At 32.9% G+C, this 11,996-nt stretch overlaps 1 protein-coding gene across 1 annotated transcript in view; it reads left to right on the forward strand.

Annotated features, from left to right (window-relative positions):
• LOC143225039 (aminopeptidase N-like) overlaps window positions 1-11,769 on the forward strand; it is a 98,843-nt gene extending 87,074 nt beyond the window's left edge. Inside the window, exons 14-20 of the mRNA XM_076453705.1 lie at window positions 2,478-2,625; window positions 3,025-3,104; window positions 3,969-4,082; window positions 5,265-5,432; window positions 7,290-7,433; window positions 8,243-8,324; window positions 10,757-11,769. Of these exons, the coding sequence (XP_076309820.1) occupies window positions 2,478-2,625; window positions 3,025-3,104; window positions 3,969-4,082; window positions 5,265-5,432; window positions 7,290-7,433; window positions 8,243-8,324; window positions 10,757-10,906 (886 nt within the window). The 3' untranslated portion in view covers window positions 10,907-11,769. The remainder of the gene's footprint in view (window positions 1-2,477; window positions 2,626-3,024; window positions 3,105-3,968; window positions 4,083-5,264; window positions 5,433-7,289; window positions 7,434-8,242; window positions 8,325-10,756) is intronic.
• The last annotated feature ends 227 nt before the right edge of the window (window positions 11,770-11,996 follow it).

The raw sequence follows: 11,996 nt of genomic DNA on the forward strand, positions 1-11,996 counted from the left end.
TTTTATTTTCTGACTGCGTTAAATAATTTCATGAGTCCGCGATAATCTTAATGTTTTATAACAGTTTAAATGGCCCGGCATGGCCAGGTGGGTTAAGACGTTCGACTCGTAACCCGAGGGTCGCGGGTTCGAATCCCCGTCCCACCAAACATGCTCGCCCTTTCAGCCGTGGGGCGTTATAATGTGACGATCAATCACACTATTCGTTGGTAAAAGAGTAGCTTAAAAATTTGGGCGAAAATTAAAACAAATAGTTTAAAATCAATATGGCTATTAAACTAACTATCATTTTTTTAGGATTTCTGAAACCAAGTGAAGCTAATACATACCAGAAAATAAATAATAAAGAGTAATTAATAAATTATAAAGAATAATCGTATGTAAGAAATTAAAAAATACGCGTAATTTAGGTCATTTAATGCACCATAAAACTAGAATTTAAAATGATTTTATTGCACTAATAAAATATTTTCGGCCATAATCCAAAAAACACTTCTTTAATTTATTTGTTTGTTTACTGTGTCTCTTTACTCAATATAATAGTGTTTCGCATGTTATTTGTGACACAATGTTCATAAAAATGGAAGGGTAATTATTTTATGTGCATTAAACCTGGCTTCCATTTTTCAGGATGTTTCTTCTATATAGAAATCATTGCAGGTGTTACATTGTATTTTATATATAATGTTGTTATTATGTTTCTCAGAGTAGTTTGTACATAGTGTAGATTATAATTTTGTTTCTGGATTTTCAATTAATTTAGTTTTTACTGGAATTTATGTTTGGTTATGAGTTGTTTTTTTTTTCCAAATATGATTTATTTTGTCGTTAGTATCCGGAATGTGCAATTTGTGTAGTGTTGTAGGATTGTAGTGTCAGTGAATAGTTTTTTTCGGCAGTTTGTGCAGAATACTTATTCAAGTTCATAAAGCCTTGTTTTAGTTGATTGGTTTCTTCGTTAATGTTGTCAGGTGATCAAAGTTTCTTGGCTACGTTTATTAAGTTTTCTAGTATGTTGAGTTTTCGTGTTGTTTCATGTGCCAAGGTTCCAGGAAATGCACAGTCCAGTATGAGTGATTTTTCTGTGGATTTTTATTTTAAACTATGTATTTTGTCTTATGATATTGAGGCATAGAAATACTAGTTGTTGCACTTTTTCGTATTCATTGATAAATATAATAATCGGGTGTATGGAGTCAATATGCTTGAAAGAACTTTGTGTGTGTTTTCGGTGGATATGAATCCCGTAAATGTATCATCTACACATCTGTACCAATATAGTGGTGGGTGTTAAGCTGACCTGATAGCTTGAGATTTATTCTGTATCATAAAAAGTTTGGTTAGAATGGGTAAAACCGGATTTTTCACACATAAATAATTCATTTGTATGTAATTTTGATCATTGACCATCATGTTAGTTTTAGAGGTAGTAAGTTTTAAAATAGTTTATAGTTGGTTGCCAGGGGTGAATTATGAGTGGGTATAGAATACTTTTATTTGAAAAGCACAAAACAAGTAACAACGTTTTGACCTCTTTATCAGATTGAGAATGAGATATGAAAGAGCGGCCATTATTAATCACGTGTTGTGGAGACGACAGCAATGATAGGTTTAAGATAAAAAGGGTCGTTGTAAATATTTAATCTGTTATATGTTAGCTAAGATTAAGGAATAATTAGTACAAATGTAAACTGTTCCTTGGTGTTGGTTTAAGTTAGTGGTGGGAACTCCAGTGAAGAGAGACACAACGTCAATGCTAGTTTTTAAGGCTTATTGGTTTAGTTGATCTGGTACAGTTTTGAAATCAAAGGAGTCTTTGAAAGAAAGATTCTGCTGATGTTACATGTGCGGAAAATACTCGCGCTATATATTAAACTAGGTTGTAGTTGAATGATTCATAGGTCGACGTTAAGTATCTTAGAATAATTGGGCTTGTGTAGTTTTAGAGTTTCGTATGGTTTTGGTGTACGGCATTCTATCTTCTGTACGTAAGAGTAAATGTACTCAGAAATTGTATTTGCTTTTGAGCTGTAGCAACATGTTGTTCAGTTGATTTTCATGTGATTTTGTGGGATATACAGAAATTGGCTTAAATTTATTTGTATCTGGTGTGATGGTTATTACCTGTTTTGGGTTGTACTCATGAATATTGAATAATAAGATGGCACATTTAATATTTTGATGTTTTGTATCATTGAATACGTTTGTTTCATAGGTTACTTTTTAACTTTTCAGAATTCTCTGAAACGAGTTGTTTAAAAAAACATCTTGGGGTATTTCGTTGAAATTAATTCTCTTTGTACCTGTAAAAATGATATGTTCATCATTGCAAAGACTGGTATCGGTGTTGTCTTCTTTTTGATGGCTGCATCAGTCGTCTCTACTATATATGTAAATACAAACTTAATTAAGTTGGAAATAAATTAGTTGTTTTTTGATCGATCTATTTGTTAATTAAATTAATTTACTTTGTTAAGAGCCGGCTTGCTACCGTACGACTTAGCTTTGAAGACGACTCTTTACATTCATAAAGAGAGAGATTATCTACCATGGGACGCAGCTTTGGAATCCCTGTCGTACATTGATATGATGTTGTCACGCAGTGCCATCTATGGGAAATGGGAGGTAAAGAATAATACAATAATACAGCCAGTCGTAAAATAACAATTAGATGTTAAAGTTTTATTTAATCATGTTCTAAAATTTAAATTTTGATGTCACGCGCGTTTCATTCAGCCATAATCCTACTGTTAGCTAATAATATGATACAGTATCTGACTTGCATGGAGATAAAACTAATTTTCGGGTAATTTTGTCAGTCGAATCTTTCCCTTCTATGACACTAATGCTATCTAATAACCAAGTACCGGACGTGACTTGCAATAAGACAGAACTAATGTATTTTTAATTCGGTTATATGCATAATACGGACATAATTAGACATGTACACCTGACAACTGAAATATTTAGTATTGCAATAATTGTGGTGTTTTACTTCACTAAAACACTTAATTTTCAATACAGAAGTACGTCCTGAGACAACTAAGCTCCATGTACAACGAATTGGGTTGGGAAGAAGACGAATCGGAAAGCATACTCATCCAGTAAGTGCCCACAACCGTTTCTATAATAATAAAGTATTGAAACGTAACTTATAGTTCAATTTAAAGCATGGCGAGATATTGTTGAATATTCCGGTTATTCTCTTTAAATTTTCCACGTTATTGTTCGGTGTGAAAATATGACTAAAGTGTACGAATTTAAAATGGAAATAGGTTAAATTACTGAAGCAAACGTCATTGGATACACAAATGTTTTGTTGCATTGTCATCACTTAACCTCATCAACCAACGATGGGCTTGATTGGCTGGTGGTTAAAGAATATAGAGGTCAAAGGTTAAAATCCCATTACCGAACATGCTCGCTCTATCCGCTGTGGGGCGTAGTAATGTGATATTCAATTCTACTTTTCTAATATATATAGCCCAAGAAAAGACGGTGGATGGTGCTGAGTAATACATATATATGTATATGTGTGACATATCATTTCTATATAAGTAACGCTAGTGCAGATATTCCTTGAGTAAGTTTGAGAAAAATTAAACATCCAGTTGAAAAACTGTAGTTAATTATCTAACTAGAAAGTATATACAATTAAACTAATATTTACAGAAAACGTATTGGTACATTTAGAACTTCTATCTTTACAGTTCTTACATACATAAATACTAAATATTACATATATAACGAATGCTTGTTACTAAGTTCAAAATAACAGCTATTTCACTTTTTATTATATCGTCCCAGTCACTATACTTATCATGTCTGCGTTCATAGGTATCATATAATGTTTTATGTTGAGCTTGAAACTCGCGAATTTTCGTAGTTTCTTATGTAATAGCATGCACAAAAGATGATGAATTTAATATAATCACTTATAACCCTGTTAATAACTTGTATCTCGCTAGGTACAATCGAATCAATAGCCTGGGGTGGACTTGTAAACACGGGCACCCGCAATGCGTGAAAATCGCCAAACGCAAGTTTCAAGAATGGAAGGATAACTACAATGACCTTACAATGTAAGTAAATATTTTAAAAAAAAATTGAAGGATAACTGAAATGACCTAACAATATAAGTGAATACTACAACAATATAAGGATGACTGAAATGACCTAACGATGTAAGTGAATACTACAACAATATAAGGATGACTGAAATGACCTAACGATGTAAGTGAATACTACAACAATATAAGGATGACTGAAATGACCTAACAATATAAGTAAATACTACAACAATATAAGGATGACTGAACTAACCTAACAACGTAAGTAAATCTTTCAAGAATGGATGGATAACTACAGTGACATAACAATGTAAGTAAATATTACAAAATAAGAAGGGTGACTAAAATGACATAATATTGTAAGTATAAGTTTCAAGAATGGATGGATAACTATAATAACCTAACAATGTAAGTAAATATTTTAAGAATTTAATATAACAAACAACTGCAGACAAGTCAGTCATTAAGTAGTTTTATCTGATGAAAATAATGGAAGAATGACAGTGATGCTTAATAGGAATAAAACATCGTTTCTAACATCACGTAGACAATTCACTCTCTAAACACACACATTGTATTGACTTAAGGATTGTCATTTTGCTGCTATACTTTGTTGGTTTCTTGCTATTAGAGATGCTAGCCATGACTAAACTGTACACTCCGAAACATTTTGATGTCTCTTCGCTGTGACATATAATTCTTAAGGTATCATGTAAGATCTATAATATTTATTTAAACAAACATAGTTAACTTACGGAGTTGAACAATAAGTTAGAAATATCTTTAATATTTCTAACCTTAAATCAATATGGCATGCACTGTAAGCACTGATTTGATATGACATTTACGTTAAGTGCTTGTTTTACCTACTGAAACGCATAGAACAAACGTCTCAAATTATCACTACTTTATGATATTTTATTGTAAATAATTTTGAAGTGTTAATGAATATGACCTAGCGTTTCTGGTACAATTCTGAAGTATTAGTTTAGTGTCGTGGCTACATAAGCACTGCTGTCATTACGGAAGTGGACTGGAACTTCAGCTACAACTCTATTGATATCATGACTAAATAAACGTTGCATGTTTATATGTAGCTAGTGCAAAGCCTTAAATATTCTTTCATTGTCTAGTTTTCCTTTTTACCTCACTAATTGAAAATGAGAAACGTAAGAACGTCGTATTTCTCTTCAGCATTCCACCAAACTTGAGAAGCGTTGTTTATTGCACTGCGATACAATATGGAGGACAAGAGGCGTGGGACTTCACTTGGGAGAGATACTTGGAAGAGGAGGTTGCGTCGGAAAGAGATAAATTAATGAGGGCGCTTGCATGCGCACGTGAACCATGGCTGCTTTCAAGGTAGTATATTAGTTTTTAGGGAAATAGCTTGTTAAAACGGAAATGTTTGTAGCGTCTTTCTTGTGATAATAAAATCTGAATTACTCCATTTAATATTTTTACCAAATTATGATTTAAATTACAGGTTTCGTAACATCATAGGTTACGCTTCGCCATAAAAAATACAATTTAACAGCTAAACGCTTTTTAAAGAGTGTTATTTAAGTTTAAAAATGGTTGAAATTAAATTTAATACGCAAATGTTTTATTTTTCAGTTTGATTTTTTTTTTGTATACTATAAATCCCATGTTGTGAAATAAGTTATCTTATTCTTTGATAGATTGTTTAGTCAGAGTATTCATGATGAATGGACAATTGTGGAGACTTTCGAAACGTCATCGTCTACATTTGTGTCTTCACAACAGGCGAGGGTCGCGGGTTCGCGCCCGAGTGCGCCAAAACATGCTCGCCCTCCCAGCCGTGGGGGCGTTATAATGTGACGGTCAATCCCACTATTCGTTGGTAAAAGAGTAGCCCAAGAGTTGGCGGTGGGTGGTGATGACTAGCCGCCTTCCCTCTAGTCTTACACTGTTAAATTAGGGACGGCTAGCACAAATAGCCCTCGAGTAGCTTTGTGCGAAATTCCAAAACAAACAAACAAACAAACAAACTTCACAACAGGCAGTTGCCGTCCATTCTACAATGTTTCATAAATTATCTTATTACTAACAAATTAAAATCAGAAGTTTTCTACAGAAAATATATTTTTGTTAATTTATCGTCTTATCCTTAATCCAAAGAGATATTATTTGAGGTTAAGCACAAAGATACACAATGGACTATCTGTACTTTGACCATCACAGGTATCTAAACCTGATTCCTAGCATTGTGAATGTGTAGACATACCACTGGGTGCAATCTAAATAGATTTTAATGCAAAGTTCTTTTAGATTTTAATGCAAGCTTTTTTTAGTATTATTCAGTTTTTTACCGATTTGATTGGCAATCAAAACTTTTATATCTTTATTACCTAAGTGGTTCCAAACACAAATGTTATCTTGAATGTTTAACAACACGTTAGAGAGTGTGTATTATGTTTCAATTTTTTGTCTAATTGTATTATTTATAAAACATGGATATTTGCGTCATCAGTAAAGGTTTGTTGCTTTTTTTTAAACTTCGTGTAAAGCTACTCGAGGACTATCTGCGCTAGCCGTCCCTAATTTAGCAGTATAAGACTAGAGGGAAGACAGCTAGTCATCACCACCCACCGCCAATTTTTGGGCTACTTTTTACCAAAGAATTGACCGTGACCGTCACATTATAACGCGAAAGGGCGAACATGTTTGGTGCGACAGGGATTCGAACCCGCGACCCTCAGCAATACGAATCGAATGCCTTAACCACCTGACCATGTCGGGCCCATCAGTAAAGGAGTTTAAACAAATATAATAGTAGTTTACTGTGAGAGCCTTTACATCATAACTACAATATATCTCATTCACTATTTGTGTGAAACATTTACCCTAACTAATGACTGTAAGTCTAAGTATCAGGTGTATTAAGAGGATTCATGACTCGTGACCCACTGCTGCCAAACTCTCTCCACATTTTGGGGCTGTGAGTGTACAACAAAATAAAGTGAGGGTTAAATAACCCACTATCCACTCAGAAAAAATATAACCCATGAGTTACATAGTGGCGGGTATTGCTGAATAGCTGCTTTCTCTCTGTTCTACCTTTCCAAAATTAGAGACGGGCATGCGCATTGAGTAGCTTCACGGGAAATTCTGAAAAGCAAACAAACAATAGTGTTAGTTGTTGTACATCTTTGTTTCAGTTTTTGTAATTATTAATTCCTTTTTTCCCCATATCAGGTATCTGGAGTGGTCTCTGAACCAAAGTTCCGGAATCAAACGTCAGGATGGAACTTACGTGTTTCGATCTGTGGCTTCTAACATATACGGTCGAGACATAGCGTTCAACTATCTCAGAGACAAGTGGGACACGCTATTAGAGATGTAAGTACAAACCAGCGTAAAAAATGCCTTTCTATCACAAGTAAATACGTTAATGGACCAAGACAAGTGCGACAAATAAGCGATAATTTATTGTGACGTTTATAACAGCAAAGTTATTTTTAGATTAAATTATATTAATTTTATGTATTATAAGCATATAAAAAGAGATAAAACAATGTCTAATATATCTCCTCATGTGGAACTATTCAGATATTTTAACATCTCATGAAGTACCTTATGAAAATATTTATTTCTTTTAAAACTTACTTCAATTCCTCAATACTGTGGAATTGTGGGTAATGTTTAAGACAACGTTTAAGCATGTTTATTCATTTTTAGTTTTGTTTGTAATGTATTCCCTTTGTTTCTGAAACTATACTGCGAAAAGTCAAATTATTCCAATAAAATTAGTATTGGTATGAAATTCTTTGAAAGTGATCGAAATGTTTAAATGAGTATTTACAATTATGTTACTTGCATGTGCAAAAAACGTTTTTTTTTTTAACATAACAACACTCTGTCCGGACAAAACGTAAGCGTCCGCCATTTTCTTTCTGCTTTGTCTTAATGACTTGAAGTTATGGTTAACCAATTATATATTTCAATAATATTCTATCTCTAATATTGATTCTTAGTCATCGATCTTGACAAAGTTCCATTGCAAAGCAAAACAACAAAACAAGTTTCTGTTATTTTTGAGCTGGAATGTTGAGGAAAACTCAAATTTAAATAGCAGTGCTTGAAAAATCTAAAGAAACCAGTCAAAGACCACAGAAGTAAAGCAGTTTGTTTTTATCTTTTTGTTTAAGCTATGGAAAATCCTTTTTTTCCCTTGGAAGTCTCGTACAAACTGTTACGTCTTCTCTTAACACTCCGTTTGAATTAGATCAGGTAAGATTTAAATTTATGGTGTTTTGCGAACAAAAATGGTATTAAGATAGACACAAAGTTTCTTTAGCCCTTTAATTACCAACAACGACATATTATCCACATTTGATATTTCTATGATTTAATTCGCTCATCCTTTGTAAAATTTCTTTAGAAAGTAAAAAGAAAAGAGAGAAAAAGGAGTGCTCAATGTTCCAATGTTGGTATTAAACAAATCTGTTTTATTTCCTTGATTATATATTTGAAACAGTGAGAAGCAAGTTGACTGGATTGTAGATATGTTGAATACTTGGTCCGGATCAAAGAGCAATATCAGTGCACTTTAACTTGGTAATATATGTGTCCCCATAAATTAAAACTCATTGTTTTCTTCGATCAGATATTAACAATGTATTTTAAGTTGTAATAATTACACTTTGTATGAAATAAATAGTTCAAATAATATAAGGTTGCTCAGAAATAAATATCGGAATTGTCACAATGAAGCTGAATATTGAGTAACTTATCGTTGGTTTAATCCAACGTTTGTCACTTACAAGGTGTCTTAATTGTTTGCTGTTTAAACTCTACTCAGAGTAAGTTTTGCAACCCCCAAGACAGCATGGATAAGAAGGACTTTCGTCTGACTCTCCTCTACGACTTCAAATTTGGACGAAAAACTACCGAAACTACATGGAACATCAACCAACCATGGATCTGTTATTAAACATATAGTTGAGCGTTGGTTCCAAAAGTTTTGACATGGAGATGCAAGTCTTGAATACCACGAAGGTCGTGTAAGGAAGCCTTTCTTAGATAAAAATACGTTAAGGGAAGCAGTTGAGACAGACCCTTGCACAACAGTAGGTGTGCTTGCTAGGCACAAATAAATCAAACATTGCCAACCACCTGAGTGCGATTTGAAAGACTAAAAAGTTGAATAAGTGGGTTCCACATGAGCTGAGTGAAGGTCAACTAAATCGGCGTTATGAGACCTGTCAAGGATGATGCTCCAAAAATTGAACGAATTGGGAATCGAGGTTCTGTTTCATCCATCTTATTCGCCAGATCTTTCCCCGACATATTTTAACTTTTTTCCACCACTTTGACAACGTTTTGAACGATAAACGCTTTCAAAGCCAAGCAGATACAGAAGAAGCTTTTAGGGAGTTCACTGATCATAGAAACTTTGATTTCTACAGGAGGGACATAAACAGCATCGTTACATGTTAGCAAAAGAGTATTAAAGCAGATGTTACTTGCTTTGATTAAAGCATCTTTTACAACACTGGTTTATACTCTTCTAAACTTAGCAGATCATAAACGGCATTTATTTCTGGACAACCTAATATTTGAATATTTGAAAATATTTTTCAAACATAATATGCGATATGGCCAATGATATTTCTCATCATCTAATTAAGTTACAATCAACGCGTTTATACTTCAGAAATGTGTCTCTGACAGTCCTCTGTTTTATATTTCTTAAACGTGTCTTTGTGCTCTACAAACAAACACACAAAACAATAATATTATTATTTCATCTTTAGCAGAATATAATAGTGAAACTAAACATGCAGTTCAATGAAAGAAAAAACACGTCATTTTATTACAACCTGGAAATTTAATTAGTTTGAGTACACGTGAATATATTGATATAAGTAAATGTAATAAAAAGTAAATTTAAATTTTTGAATGAGGATGATGGCCCTGATGGGAAATATTGTCGGTAGATGGTGTGAACATAATATAAGTTGGTGATCTGGTAATTATATAAAATGTGTTGTGTTTTTCCTGAAGAGTATATTCCTGAAGATGACCCAGTGATTTACGTTGACATATGTAGTACATGAAACTCTTTTCAAATCTCATCGGTTTTGTTCATTTTTGATAATTTTGGAAAAGTGTTATTTTTAAAATTTCTATAAAATAATAATTTGTTTTTCAATTGTGAGTTTTTAACATTGAACATTACGTAAATGCCAAGGAACCTTTTTACTGCATAAAACTGAACATTTTTCCAGAAATGTTCCCAGACAGAACGTGGTACCATTTCTTTTTTATGAAAACATCATTTGGGATGTTGCTTAGGATATATTTATATAACATATATACGCTAAATAACAATTAATAGACTATAATCCATATATTATCTAGTTGTACTGATTTATGTTCTTCTGGAGAAAGGATATGTGGGTATATATATATATATACAGTATACATATACAATATATATATATACTCACATAATCATCAATTATTTACTGTAATTATTTATTATTCGTATTTTAGGTGGTATATCTAATCTCTCACAAACTCATCCGACAGTTATACATGACAAGTACTTATTATAAGGTAAATAACACACATCTTTCTGTAGGCTTAGCTGCTGTTTTACTCTTTCACTGAGATGACATAACATAATCTCTTCTTTTTCCCCCAACCCCTTATTTCAGCTCGTGAAGTTTTACGAAAATCATAAGGACAAGTTGGGAACGGCGCATCGGTCATTCAAACAGGCGATCGAGAAAGCCCGGGCCAATGTCCAGTGGATGAAAGACAATTTCGAGATTATTGCCAACTGGCTCGATAACATATCCTTATAACCTCATACTCAGTACTACGCATTTGGGTGATGTCATACATACACAGGAATATTATATCTAAACCAGAAGAAAATCAATGCTTCTGAACAACAATAACAAAAAGGAAAACCAAAACTTTAAAACATTTCCAGGTATTCGGTGGAATAGTTAAGTATATCTGAAACGTGCAGGTCATTATTTTCTTTGTAACCTTTCAAGGTAAACTGGTCACGTTACATCTGATATTGGCTGAAAGGTAGATTAAGCCACTACAACATTGGAGTTATAACGTTGTCGTTTTTTGTTTTTGCTCTCTTGGATAATTTCACGTGGTTTTTTTTCCTATCATCTGTGTATATAATCCTTTTCTGTAAAGCTTCTGATATGATAGGTCAGTTAAAACTTGTATTTTAATAACACATAACACGAGAAATCTTAAAGGAGAAATTAAATCTTAAATATTCAGCCACTCCTAACCATATGATGACATTGGATATTGACCCAATATCATTCACATAACATATGAGTAGATATTTCGAGACATCCAGGCAAGCCTCATTATGGTCAAGCCGTTTTACAATTGGTAGATTCAGTTGTTTCTTTAATTTTTTTATCACCAATCGCTTTCTTAAGAAAATCATCAGTCTTAAAAAAATATAATTTCTTTTCAAAGTCATATTTACGTTCAAATTACACATTGGAATATTTCATCGTGCCAAGCTGTCTTTTTCTCGTGATATAAAACGTTGTTTTATGTTTCATAATTCAGAACTACAATACCCTTTTAATCTACACACTAGAGTATAAGTCAATTAAAATATAAGCCTTTAAAATAGAAATAACTCTTCTAATGTAAAGACCAATGGAAGTCCAACAAAAATAAAGCCTTTAAAATAGAAATAACTCTTCTAATGTAAAGACCAATGGAAGTCCAACAAAAATAAAGCCTTTAAATTTGATTATCTGCTTACTATCTACACATTAGCCTTCGAGCTAAAGAAATAGATAATCCAATGAAAACGATTCACATTTTCATAATAAATTTTAGATAATATGTTACTTGTATATATACTCATCTCTCCAGGATAATTCTAGATTGTATTGGTCGCAG

This window comes from Tachypleus tridentatus, chromosome 9 (genome assembly GCF_004210375.1).
Source record: "Tachypleus tridentatus isolate NWPU-2018 chromosome 9, ASM421037v1, whole genome shotgun sequence".
NCBI classification, from domain to species: domain Eukaryota; kingdom Metazoa; phylum Arthropoda; class Merostomata; order Xiphosura; family Limulidae; genus Tachypleus; species Tachypleus tridentatus.